This window comes from Hydra vulgaris, chromosome 12, assembly GCF_038396675.1.
Source record: "Hydra vulgaris chromosome 12, alternate assembly HydraT2T_AEP".
NCBI classification, from domain to species: Eukaryota; Metazoa; Cnidaria; class Hydrozoa; order Anthoathecata; family Hydridae; genus Hydra; species Hydra vulgaris.
The window spans coordinates 52228899-52244155 of NC_088931.1; the positions used below are offsets into that span (position 1 = coordinate 52228899).

Consider the following 15257-nt stretch of genomic DNA (forward strand, 5'->3'; position numbering starts at 1 on the left):
GTTACATGGTGATTGTTTAGATATATGTTAAATAGTTTTTTTTGCTTTAACTCGGTGATCACGAAAGGTTCAGGGATTTATAACATTTTTTTTTAAATTTCGGCTACGGCTTCACTGAACCGAAATTTCGGTACTTTCGGTTTCGGTCGATCACTAGCTATAAATTTCAATGCCCTTTTTTATTGTCATTATTAGGTACATTTTATGAATCCTAGAATAAACTACATTACCTTGCTTTGAGAGATACTAAACTAAAGTTTTCGGTTTTTAGCTCTTTTGGTACCAAGTTTTAAAATCACGGCATTACTAAAAGCACCATATGGATGGTTAAGCGCCAAACCAGCCTACATAACAAAGTTGAAAAAAATTAGTTTATATTAAAAAATGATTTATGTAGTGTTTCTTTGCAAACACCAAAATACTTTAGTTAAAATGCACAGAACTGCAATTACTTTTAATTTTTTCGATTTAATGGCTTTTGTTAAAGACTTTTGTTAAACTTTGCGTCAAATGATCTCATTTCAACATATTCGTTATAGGCTGATTTGGCGCTAAGTCATCCATATAAGGGTAATAATAAACGGAAACATTTTTGGCACTTTTCAGTCAAAATCCAACAAACTTTAAGTTGCTGTAAATCTAAGCGGATAAGAATGTTATAAAAAAAATTTAAAGTCTTTCCTAAGTTATGTCTATAAACATTTGTGCCAAATTTCAGAAAACTTGGTGATGTAGGGTGCAGATTTGTGTTTTTTGAAATTTTTTACTAAAAATCAAGTTTAGACGCCAATAAACTTTAAGACGAAACTCGAGGATTGTTAACCGCAACAAGTAACTGATGTGCTACAGGACTGTTACGTACATAATTTAAATAATCTTAATAAGTTTTATAAAAACGTAAAACAGACACTATTAAAATAATTAGAATTCTTTGCTTTAAAAGAATGTCTTGATAGAATTTTGCTATTGGCAATGCTCAGCAATATTTTAGTTGATTTTGAATTATAACTTAATCAAAATTTAAAATTTCCCCCATTTAAAAAAAAAAAACCAACTGGAAACTATTTAAATACAATATCCCCTGTATATATGTATACATCTTCTCTCTCTATATATGAAATACATATATTCTATATGTATTTTTTAAAACACACATATATACATATATACTTAAAACACACATATATACTTAAATAAGAAAAAGGCATTACAAAATATATATATATATATATATATATATATATATATATATATATATATATATATATATATATATATATATATATATATATATATATATAACTATAGATAATAATAGGTGTTATTGGAAAATGATAATTCAAAAAATGCGCTAAATATATTGAAAAAAATTAAAATATTATATACTTTATAGTAAAAAGAATATATAAACAAAACGATTGGAATATAATAAATTGAAGGTCATTTTTAACAAAATCTTATCCAAATACAAAGATAAAATATTGCTTTTTGAAAATCAAAATATTTCAAATATAAAATTAAGATTTTTAAATTAATTTGAATAGACTTAAACATTAAAAAATTAGGAAATATCACTATCTGTGAATCTAACACATACATACTCTATTATATGAACATATACAAAGTCTTTTTTTATTTCATTCACACACGCGCGCGCACACATACTCGTAATTCTATAAAATCGTTGAAATGCCTGCTGATTATTTCAAACTTTGATAAAGTATTTAAAAAAAGACAACGTGCCTTTCAGACGATGAGAAAATAAATATCACCTGCAAATTGCTACAAAACTAAAGCTGCAATCAATTCGTTTTCGAATAGAAAATTTTTTTCTATTGTTGTTCTTAGAAACCATTACAAACTATAACACGAGACCCAAATACTGATATAAAACTGGGTTACCATAGTATACTACAAAACCAAGACCAATGTAATTAAAAAAACGCACGACGTGACTTATATTCCAAGGTTCTTGTTGCTTTAGTTGGGAAATATTTCTTAACCGAACATCTTGATCGTCGTCGTTTTCTTTCTTCTAAATGAATATAAATTGAAAATCTATTAAATAATTGTTTAGGAAAAATGATAATTATATCAACTAATTTTTAACAAGTTTTTAATAAAACTTGTCCCTACAGCCCTAACTACATTCAAAATACACCAGCCTAACATTCTGTATTTTCGCCGAAAAAACAGAAGGGTATCAGAAAAGGCATAGCCATTAGAAATACATAGCCTGAAAGGCTATTTTTTTATTTTTAACAAACCGTTTCTATTATTTTGTCGTTTTAAGTTGAACTTCGTAAATCGGCCTGTTCACCAGGCATAAGTTTAAATAACGAGACAATGACATGGAATTTGAACAAAATCTAGATGTACTATTATTTAAAGGTTATTTGGTATTTTATGAGCAACTTGTATTGTAATGTTTACAAAAGTACATTGGCGACAAAAAAAATAACACATATTGATGTTCAATATGTAATCATATATTTTCCAGAGAGTTTTTGAGATCTAAACTTTTTAAGTCTAAAAATTTTAGTTTTAGAAAATAATTTTACTGAGTTAGAAAAGAAAGCAACTTAAATAAATTAAAAGATATCTAGTAATTAATTTTTGGTGCGCCAGCAAAAAGATTCAGCTGAGTAATAAATAAATTTATTAATTGCTAAACAAATTAGTAGAATTTAAGTGTGACTTTCTTATGGGAAAAACCCAATCTTTAAGCTATTTCAGAATTGTTCAATCATTGATCTCGAAATACCTATACATGTCCTCAAAATCTGTTCCATGTTTTACCACGTCCCATAGTTGATATATAATGAATTTTTGCTCAATGAATTACAAGAATATTCTTAACCCATTGACTGCACAATAAAGTTAAAAGATGTTTAGAAAAATTCTAAACTAAAAAAAACCAAAACGATCACTCGTTTTCACAGTAAAACATTTATAAATAATTTATCAAAAGAAAAAAAAATTATGCACCATTCAGTGATACCATTTATAAATTACTGAAACCGATCTTTTAGCGTTGAAGCCACAGTTTTGAAGATCACTTTAAATGCACGATCGTTGCTCGCATAACTTCAACGGAAGAGCCGCAGTCAAAGGAATAAAATACTGAACAGAATGATTTTCTTTTGATATAATGCAAGAATTCAGGCTTTTTTAAAAAGCAGATCTGTGCTATTTAAAATGACCGTAAAAATGGAAACAGAACCGCTAAAATGATCAAAACAATCAACTTTGATCGTTCTAAATAGGGTTAGGACTATTGTAATTGTAATAAAAACAATAACAATAACAATAATTATTGTTATTGTTTTAACTTTATTTAGAAACAATAACAATACTTGTGATTTACAACTATTGTAATTCTGTAATACAATAACAATAAATATTGTATTACAATTCATCTTTGTAAAACAATAACAATATCTGAAAAAAAATGTATTGTAATGACCCACTACAATAACAATAAATATTGTATTGTAATTCGTCTTTGTAATACAATAATAATATATTGTTATTGTAATAAAAGTCATTAACATTTTTATTTAAGAAGAATTATTATGTTTAACTGCTTGTGTTACTAAAGTTAATTTTCATATATATTTTAAGTTCCTTTGCAGCATTAAAATCAAGAGGAAAAAATAAAAGGGTTGAATAAAATAATTTATGAATGTTATTTTTCATAATAGTAAGGCTATCATCAGTCAGGCAATATTTTGCAGCCATTTAGAGCTTAGAAATACATAACAATATAGGTGATGCGAAATCTAAATAAGTAAAAAATAAAATTTGCAATATATTGCAAATCCGTAAAAAAAAAATAGCAAAAATAATAGTAAGTTCGTCAGAGATTAATATAAATACGTTAAAATACGTTAGCTTTTCTACTTTAATGTAAAGTAATTCACTACAATAGTTATTGTAATTGTATTCATCAAAACAATACAATAGTTATTGTAATTTTATTTCATTATAATAGTACAATACAATAGTTCTCCAATTTTATTGTATTGTTAGAAAAAAAACAATACAATACTTATTGTAATTGTTTTTCATCATAGCAATACAATACCAAAATAAATTTTTTTAATTATTTCTGTAATATTACAATACAATACTATTGTATTGTAATGTGTAATTGTATTTAATTTTTACAATTACAATTACAATAGTCTTAACCCTAGTTCTAAATGTCAAATGAGTTCAAAAAAGTAAACATTATTGATGATATAAAAAATAATAATTTCGCTATAAAAACATAAAACATGGTATCAAAAAGGAAAATTAACTAGTCAGGAAAGGTTGCTTTTTATGTAACTTTATAATGAAAACAAAAAAATTCATAAAGATATAATTAGTTTCTAACAAAGATCAACTTGAGATATTGAGTGGTGTCAATTTTTTTTTTAACATTGTTTTTAACAACAAGGCTGCAAGCAACCACTATTAGAGATGATTTGGAAAGCGAGTTGGAAAGTTGACTATTTGAGTTAGAGAGGTTGAGAAAGACAGTTTGCAGGCCTAAACGCCTGCAGAGTCACTGACACTAGAGCCAAGCCATTCAGTGTGATGAGCATTAAAGTTACCAACAACATTTTATATTGGCTGAAGGATAAAAAGAAAGGGCTTGGTCAATTTGATCAGAAATAACATCAAGAAGAGTGCAGTCTTGAGAGGAAGGATAGCAATATAGAACAAAGCGAAAGGTGATAGAGTGAAGTAGTGCTAAACAAAAGCACATAAAAAAATAAAGTATGTGTATTCAAACCTAGTTTCCCGACAAATGGCTGAATTCTTACGAGTGTAAATGCCCAGGCCAAGCATATGGATTAGAGTCTTTACAAATTAAAGGAAGATAACCAACAACACTACAATTACAAGATGTGACAGCTGAATTCAAATCGGTCTCAGAGCAAATAGGTCTGGTGAACTTTGCAAAAGACCCAGCAAAAGAAAAGTTACTTTGAAGACGATAATGCACACCAAAAGTATGTACAGGGACGTTATCCATGCAAAATATGGCACTGTTAGTACTCTGATACTTTACAGCTGTTGATGAAATCAGCCTCTCTGAGAGCTACCACAGAGTTCAGAAAAACTGACTACTAAACTGCTTCAAAACCATAGTTCGGTTCAGTATCAACACAACTGTTTTTTTTAATTAGTTTTATTAGTTACATTCACAATGATAAAACAATATCAAGTAAAAATCAATAAATATCAATATCAAATATAAAAGTAATATCAAGTAGTTTAAGCATCACAAATTAATTTGCAACTTTAACTACTGCAACTTCAAAAGTTCAAAAAACAAAACGCTGCAGTTAAAGTGTGCAAAACATAAAAGCAGTAACTTTTTGAACACAGGTAGCTTAAGTAGCTTACTGTCAGTCTATTAATCAGGGCTGCATGTTATATTTGAGAAATATCAGCATTTCTAATGTTTCCAGGTTTAGACAAGCCCTGCGATTATTCATTATCACCCCACACACTGAAAAGACTCTTTCACTAGCAGTACTTGTAGCAGGAATAGCTAATAACTTTCTAGCAATCAATGTGATCATCGGAAGCTTATGTTACAATGCATCACACCCTGTCACAGGCAGAGCCAAGTATTTGTCAAATTCATATTTTGTGTCATTACTGCCAGCCTTAGACAATGGAGTGGCAGCTGTTTTAAAGTTTGCCAGCAAATCATACAATTCAGGGTCAGTTCTACTCTTTTTTGAAGGAGGCAGTTGATCTGAATGACTCAAGGCAATCTATATTGAAGGCCTATTCATCGTGCAACTGTAAGCCGTGACTGGGGGCCTATTATTTTTACGGATTATCAGCTATAAAATTATATTTTGGAGTCAAAATATGACTGTTATTGAGTTTAATTAGTTAAATTTAAAAAAAAATTAAAACAAAGAAAATATTTGCATATATTTTAATAACAACAGATACAAATTATTCTTTTCTAAACAAATTTATGATAACTTTAAAACTTTTAATGTAGGTTTTTTATTAGATCTTGGTGTAATTTGTGCACAAAAATTGTTTAAAATATATTAGCAAGTGTGTTGCAATGTTTTTGATTAATTTCAAAATAGTAAAATTCAGAAACCAGCAAAAAGATGTCACTTATGACTTTCTCTTTTATCGAATGGAATAAGACTAAGCAAAAAAAACCCCATTGGCAAACATTGTCAGGTGGAATTTTGAGACCATCACGATTTATAGACTTATGGTACTCACCAAACTTTTCATAATAAAGTAATGTTTGATTGAACAAATCATTTTCATTATATTCATTTCTACATACATAACCGGCAATATAAATCAGAGGCATTTTGGTAGTATCAGAAATTGATAACTCTAGTTTTTCTAAATTGTCAAATATTTCACTACCTGCTTCACATAAAATATATGTACAAGAAGCAGACTCATGACCTGAACTAAAATCAAAAGAGTCTATGTCAATATTTAAAGATAACAACAGTGATGCGTGATTTATATGCAATTTTTCTATAGTTTGTTAAGCATTTGTAAAGTAGGCAGCCCGGAACCTTGTTTCAATTTCCTAAATTCTTTTTCTATGTGGTCACTTGTAAACATACCCGGAACGTAACCATGACTTGTTGCTAATAAATATTTACATAGCTCAACAATACCATAGCAAGTATGGTGAATTGATTTTGCAGTATCATTAAATAACTGCTTCACTCTTTTGCCATTTTTACATTTCAAGACACATTTCAAGAGCCATTAAACTGAAGTAGAGTATTAGGACGGCAATCATAAGGACTACAAATAGGAGCTTCTAGTGGATCATTGTGTCTTACATCAGCTCCACGACCTTTCACATTCAAAATTTTCCACCAGGTTATTACTTTATTTATAAATATTGCAGTATCCTTAGATTTTGAAATTATTTGAGAATAGGTCAGCAAGGCATGATATGTCTTATCCGAAAAAATTTTAAGGCAAGTAGATATATTTTGTCGTTCAATTGGCTTGGGAGCTATTGTAATTTCATTCAAGTTTGACAATTTGACTAACTTTTCTGATTCTAATTGATATAAGCATTTAAGGTGCTCCCATTTAGCTGTTCTTTGAATACCATTATTACTGTACACTAGTATATTATCACTGTACACTAGTTCCCCAGTTTTTTCTGTAAGCCATAGATTCCTAATGTTTTTCAAAAGATAAACAAAGTCAAACATTAAACACATCCCATCTTCCATTTTCCAAGGTTTTTCCGGAATAGTACGATATAATTTTAAAAATGCTTGTTTTACACAATTATTATCACAGATAACAACTTTTCTATCGCCAGATTATGATTTTATAAGTTTTATGCTGGAGTTTAATGTTCAAACAGAAAATTTGAACTTAATTTTGAAATTGGAACCACCTTATACAGAAATTTAGGACCACCTTTGAGACATATCATAATTCTCAACACAGTTTTAGCCATTAATGATGGATCATCTAAAGATTTACCAAACAATGTTCCACTATGGCAAAGCATCATTTTTTTGACATATACTTCATCATGAATAATTATACAAATTTTTTGTTTTTCTTCAATGTTTTTGAAAACTCATTCTAAGAAACTAGCATCATCAATTTTGCAAACTTTTGATGTTATGCGTGTCAAAGTACTAACTGATGGCAATTGAAAATCGTTTCTTAGTTTATTGTATAAAGCATGATGTTGAAAAATATTCATAACTACATATAGTTGTATCTGATTCTTTTTTTTTTTTTTTTCCAATAAGCTTTGCAGACATAACTGATATTTGTTGCTAAATAATGTTTTTTTTATGATCTATTTCCATGACATTTAAAAAATGTAGTATTTTCTCAAACTTTGACAAAGAATCAACAATATTTATACGATTTTTACACAAACTTTTTATAAAACCTTTTATTCCACAATGAAATGTTTCAAAATGTAAATTCTCAAAAATTTTAACAAGAAATAAAGGAATACCATCATAAAGTGCAATAGATTGAACATTAATTGCTTTTTCAATCATATATGTTATTAGTGAAACTGAAAAAACCCTGAGATTATTTAACAAAACATTTTTAAAATCAATATGTTGTCGTATCAACCAATAAAAAAGTGCTAAGTTCATCAGTTCTAACATTTCTAACAACGGTTAAAGATTTCTGTGTTGTGCGATGACGTGGTAATGGAGTAGGTATTTGACATGAAGGCATTCCTGGCCATATAGATGGTGGCATTTTCAGTCTTTGTTTTCCTTGAACAGTAACTTTTTCGAAAACTATTGGCCAATGTAATTGGCAAAAAACAGTTTTATCTGAAACTAAAAGATTGGAATTTAGAAAGCGATAAACTAGTATTTTTTCAAAGCTTTTATTGTTTTTGGTACTTTGATAATTAGTTTTGCAGCCATATACACAACACTTTTTTGCAGCCATATACACAATGCTTTTTTGCAGCAATATACACAACACTTTTATGACATCTATAAAGTATAATTATTTAAAAGAATATAAAAATATGCAAACCATAACATAAGATTTTCAAACACTTTTTTGTCGAATATAATAAACCACTACCCATATCAGTCATAATGAATGTATATATATATATATATATATATATATATATATATAAATATATATATATATATATATATATAACTATTAACATTGTATATTATATACAATGTTAGGAGTTGTATATAACAATATATAGAGTTATATATATATATATATATATATATATATATATATATATATATATATATATATATATATATATATATATATATATATATATATATATATTATATATAACTCTTAACACTCTTAGGAGTTAAAAGTAAGTAAAAATACAGTGTTTATTTATAATTATTTACAAAAATTATTTGCAAAAATTTATAATTTAAAAAACATTAATAATACAAAGTTATTGGAAATATAAAAGAATAAACAAGATTAATTTGAAAAAGTTAAAAATTCTCTGGCAAGTTTTTCAATGTGAGCTTTTCAATCTTAACAATTTTTAGATAATTAAAATAGGTCCCCAGTCACAGCTTACGGTTGCACAATGAATAGGCCTTCAGTATAGATTGCCTTGGAATGATTGCATTTACTAAAGTTGTCTATATATGTACTGCCTAAGTCCTTACATATCACCTAAGGTGTTAAAAAAGAAATAATTGTCTACCATACTATGCATCTCTGAATAAACAATATCATGATCTTCTGCATTGACAAAAGATAAGTATTTCTAAGAAGGAACAATAAGTTTTGATAGCTTGCGCAAAGAATAAATAATATATTTTTCATTCAAGCTGAACAGAAAAGCTGCCTTGAAATTACACAAACTGTCACTGTTTGAACCATTGCGCTTACAGACCATAACCGAATTAGTATTATGTATTACTACATAATTACACATATGTACATAATTATGTGATGTACTATGTTATGTATTGTAGGCTTATCGTGATATTAGAATTATCTTGTTCTATCTCCACTTTAAAAAAAAATAGAAGAGTTATAGATAGTGTTGCGTACTTCACTTGTTGTTTTTCTACTGTATCAAAACTTAAGTTATAACTAAAAAAGTTGCAAAGAAAACATAAGTTATAAAAAAAAACTTTATATGCCGCCCCTTAAAGTCTTTCTTTTTTAAATTATTTTATCTCAAAATTAAAAAATGTGGAGATATAAATCTTTTTTTGGTGGCGGTTAGGGTAAGGACAGTTTGTTTGGTTTGGTTTGTTACCAAAAATTTCAAAGTTTGGGTTCAGTTTGGTAAGAAGTAAAGTCCAGGTTTGGTTTAGCTTGGTTTGTTCGGGTTCAGTTCATTTCCCATTTCTAGTTTTGGAGCTGCACCCTCATTAGTAGATAACAGAATGAGTTGGTTCAGTTCGGTTGTAGGTAAGGTTCTAGTTTGGTTAGTTCAGGTTCGGTTCGTTTCCCTTTTCTAGTTTTAGAGCTGTACTCTCATTAGAAGATAATAGAATAAGTTGCCAAGTTATAAGAACACAACAATAGACAGAGAACACAAGTAGAATCTATGCATTGAGCCAAGAAGATCCAGCATTCAACATTTGAAACTAGAAATAATGTATTGTAAATAAATCTACACCAACCTAACGAAAAAGGGGTGCAAAGCTGGTTAACAGATAAAATGTGTTTACCCTTTAAGTCTTTGCATAGGAGGCCTTCTACAAGACAGTAGCCAAATGCATTCAACACCTGCCCAAAATGAGTATTTTTATGGAGACATCATCTCTAGCCTTTAATTTTTTTAATTATTTCTTTAAATTGATTCATCAATGTTGAGTGATGAATAATGATCAGTTTAAAAGAAAAAATAGTAAAGTAAGGGATAAAACCTACCATAACACATTTTGCAGGGTTTTTCTGCTAGTTATATTATCATTAAATGTGAGGTAATCATGGATAAAGAGATGATAATGTCATCAATCAGTTGCTGCAGAACGATCATTGAATTTCAGTTTTTCTATTTAATAAAATAAGGATAATGTTGAAAACATGCTACAGTTTTTGTATACATCTTTAAATCAGTATATCTTTATAAAAATTATTCAAAGCAATTCTTTTCAAAACTTGCAAATCTTAACTAATTTACTTATATTCTTGTAAGAAACAAGCTTCAAAAGTTTTCAAAAAGATGTTCACACTTCTGTAGAAGATGAAACCACAATGAAAATAATGAGGAAATTCGAGCAAAGACAATGTGCATTTATATCTTCTCAATAATATAAATGCACATTGAGACACCTTTGAATCGCTGGATATCATACTTCAATAAAAAACAAAAATCAATCTTGCTTGTTAAAAACATGTTTGCAAAATTTAAAAAAAACTATTATACAAAGACAATTATACAGAATTATCTGGTCAAATGAACATAGAAACTGCTTAATAGTTTTTCAAGTATTTTGCTGAAAAAGGAATCATCGATTTAACACTTTAAAAAGAAATTAAAAAACTCAAGTTACAATCTGTAGCTTTGGCAGAAATTTGCAATTGTTAATTACAATTTATAACTGTGACCAAATTTTTAAACTTTTTAAGGTTATTGAAGGTTTTTTGATGAGGCTTTTGTTTTGCTTTAAAGGATTTTTAAGGAACAGTAGCAACCCTATAAACTATATATTTTATCTGATAACAGAAGTGAGAAACAACTTCTCATAATAAGATTATTTTAACAGACAACTTGCATAATCACTGCACTACATAATTAATTTGACTAATGAGCTTGTATTCCATTAAATAAAAAAAACAATTTGCAAACATATAAAAAAAAATCAGATGGACTTACTTTATTATGCCAAATGGGTGGAAGTCTGTAGTTTTTTGAAAATCCAGTATAATAGACACTAGTTTTGGACTTAGAATAATATCTTATATCAGTTAGTTTCAGAAGAACCTCAATAACAGTCTGAATAACTATTTTTAATACAACACGAGTAACAAGGACCACCAAAATTCCTAAAATAAAATAGTATATCTACACATATTCATATAAAATTTAAAGACTTGAACCTCAGTATCTTGTAGGATAAGTTAACACACTTGTATGATCTTTTACAATAAGAAAGCATCGAATCCAGTTTACTAAAACGTAGAATATAGTGAAACAAATAAAATGTTTTAATGTTGTTTGCATTTTATTAAAATTTATTAAAAACTTTAAAAAAGATTTTCATATTATAAAATTTTTCTTAAGACTTGTATGATTGACCTGATATATAATTAAGTATCTGCGCCTTCTCATATCCTCGCAGAAGCTCTTTTTGAAATATACAAAACAATACTTATCATTTTTTATTATTTTTACAAAGTAAAAAAATCTTATTAAGTTTCATATTGGTTTTATTAAAACAATATTTTTTTACTATTTCATGCTGTTTTGTATCATATCATTTTAAGACATTTAATCATAATACCAGTTTATTGTTAAAAAAATAAAGCAACAAAAATTTATTGTAAAACTTACCTAGAACAAATCGACATACTCCTACAGCCACAGCGCTCATAAGTGGTGTTTTACCTAAATAAAAAGTTAAAAATAAAAAAAAAAGGAACAAAATTATTCTTATTACCTTCATCACTAAAACCATACCATACTTATACATTTCCATTAAAGATTTTAAAGGTGCAGAGCGTCCATATGAAGCAGCACGGCCAAGAACAACTCCAACCATACTTGATACCATTGCAGTCTAAATGAGTAAAATAACCCAATTATAGAGCCGATAACAACAGGGCATAAAGCAAAACAGACAGAAATAAATAACATCAAAACATACAGACATGTTTTATGAGATAAAAATACTACAGACATGTTTTATGAATAAAAATAATCAAAAATTTATAAAAAACAAAAACTTGAAAAAAAATGTTTAATTATATATGACAAAATCTTTCCGAAAGCTGTCCCTGATCCCTGACAAATCATTGATTCAAGACATTTTTGAAGTTTACTTAGTTTTTACATAACAATTGTTGTCTACCAGACAAAACTTTATTGATATTTCAAATTAATCTTGATTGAGATTAAAAATATACTTAAATTTCTTTCTGCATCATTATATTATTTTTAATGTTTTTGAAAAACACATATATGTTTATAGAAACTAATTAATTTATAAAAATAAAGTATTAAGACTAAACCCTGCTGATTTAAAAAATGAAATTTATACTATCACCAACAAATCAAATATTTTAATAAATTCATTTTCATTGATTTTATGGTAGAGTAATTTTATGTACATTTAAAATATCTTAAGGCTTTTTATCGATTCTGAGTATATTCCATCTCTACAACTCAAACTGCACACACACATGTACAATAATTTCTGATTAATGCTATTAGCACCAACGATAATGTGTAGTAAATGTAGTGATTATGATAATTTATGATTATAAAGTGAGTAAATGTAGTTTTATTTGTAATAACAATCTTGATTGAAAAAAATAGAAGAAAAATTAAAGAAAACGATATAATTTTTTTTTTTTACCGTTTCAACAAAAGCTGCCAACCCAATTTCATTAAATGGATGGATTATGATAAGTACTGCTGAATAAACTGGGACAAGAAGAACACCTTTAAAAACAAGTTTCACAAAGAGTAAAAAATAAACAACACAACTAATTAAATGTTTATTATTAAATGTTCAAACTATATTTTTAACAGAACATGTAAACAGAACATGCTTATTAATTTTTTTTTCATTAAAAAAAAGGAAAAAAATGTTTGAGTATTTTATAAAAAGTTACCTTGACCAGTCATCATACTTGATAGATCAAGCTGGTTGTCAAACCTGTTCATAAAACTAACTATTAAGCAACCAATTAAGCTTCCAGTAATGACATCAGCAGGACTATGTACACCATTGTATATGCGACAAAACATTACATTAAATGACCCTGTAAACATTATAGCCATATAAAAGCTTTTAAAATGAAACCCATGTTTTGTACTTAAAAATTTTATTTTCCCCCAAAAAAGATTTATGCATAATATTAAAAAAGTAACTACATGGTCTTATGTTTAAAAGAAATGTAACATGCAAATGATTTGTTAAAAAATACCTTTTTTAAAAAAAAAAAACTAAATGATACACCTTAAACTCAATATATATAAAACTCATTTTAATAATTTTAAATCCTAATGCATATCAAAATCTAGCAACTTTTTTTTAATTCATTGAGAAAGTCATAAATAAATGAATAAATGGATTAAACAAATAATAAGGGTTGACATGGTTTAACAAAGTTTTAAAAAGTGAATAAAAACCTACATGCAGTAATGATCATAAAGAGACAAACAAGTGAGGCAAACTGTAAATGATAATGCATCCAACAATAAAACCATAAATACCTAAAAAAAAAGTAATAGCAAAATTAAAAAACATTCTGTATGTTAAGCCACTGTCATGTAAGGAATAGCACTTAGTTCAGTGTGCAGTTTATTGTGGATATGTTAATTAATAGTTGCCTTAAAAAAATTTCTTTCTAGGAAACACAAAAGAAAAACTTGCAACTTTGACAGTGGAGACATTAAAGGTAACACTTTCAGATTTTAATAGAGATAATATATATATATATATATATATATATATATATATATATATATATATATATATATATATATATATATAAATTTAAATGAACAGCTAAAATCCAATCTAAAACTTGATCAGCCCTTTCGATATGTTGTCCGCAGAGATACAGTTTGCTGTAACGACATCACCAAAATAATCTTAATTCGTAGAGTTAATAAGCATCCCTTTGTAGACAAAAAAAATACAATTAGAGCAATGCCCTCCAAATCATATAAACTATCAGTTACACACCCAACAATTAAAAAAAACTTATCATCTGTCAGTTATCGAAACTGTTTTTATATCAATGCTACATCATTGAACCACCAAAAACTCTTAGAGATTTTTCTAGCTGCTACTAATTTTGAATATGATGTCATATTTATTACAGAAACTTGGTTTAATGGATTTTCAGCATCTTTTTTTAATTACAATATTTACAGAAAAGATCGACCTACTCATGGTGGTGGTATTGCAATATATGTAAAAAAAAATTATAGCATAAATGAATGCACAAAATATAAATTGCATAAAGGAATTAAACATTCAGAATACACTTGCCATTCTTGCTTTTGTTCTTATCTGCAGAAAATCTGCAGATTTATTTTGTGCGACTGGGCAAAGTATAAGTTTACTGATCAATTTTACAACAAGATAGACTAATGTAACTTGTCACAAATACTGAAACCTCACAAGAAAGGATTACAGGTGTTGGAGAAAATCAGAAAACAGATACCATCAGTACCAAAGATACCAAGAGGCAACCAGTGTGCGGAACGTGCAATAAAAGTGCTGCAAAAACTGTATTCAGTCTGCAGAAAAAAAAGACAAAATGCAATCTAGATTTATTTTAAGTAATACACAGGATGTACTGATATATATTAATTATAAATATAGACAATACGAAGCATATGCGATGCTCTAGTAACTATAATACTAGAGCATTGCATATGCTTTGTATTATAGTTAAGTGACTAGACATATCATAATTATTTAACAAAGTTCATTGTTTTAACACCTAATTTGATATGGGGTAAAATATTTTATATATATATATATATATATATATATATATATATATATATATATATATATATATATATATATATATATATATATATATATATA

At 27.4% G+C, this 15257-nt stretch overlaps 1 protein-coding gene across 1 annotated transcript in view; it reads right to left on the reverse strand.

Moving 5' to 3' along the window:
- Positions 1 to 1320: 1320 nt before the first annotated feature.
- The window catches only part of LOC100207141 (probable sphingosine-1-phosphate phosphatase), a 51322-nt gene continuing 37385 nt past the window's right edge, over positions 1321 to 15257 (reverse strand). Inside the window, exons 7-13 of the mRNA XM_065813652.1 lie at positions 13827 to 13906; positions 13303 to 13452; positions 13044 to 13129; positions 12146 to 12245; positions 12020 to 12073; positions 11342 to 11511; positions 1321 to 2035 (exon numbers count right to left, since the gene is read on the reverse strand). Of these exons, the coding sequence (XP_065669724.1) occupies positions 1862 to 2035; positions 11342 to 11511; positions 12020 to 12073; positions 12146 to 12245; positions 13044 to 13129; positions 13303 to 13452; positions 13827 to 13906 (814 nt within the window). The 3' untranslated portion in view covers positions 1321 to 1861. The remainder of the gene's footprint in view (positions 2036 to 11341; positions 11512 to 12019; positions 12074 to 12145; positions 12246 to 13043; positions 13130 to 13302; positions 13453 to 13826; positions 13907 to 15257) is intronic.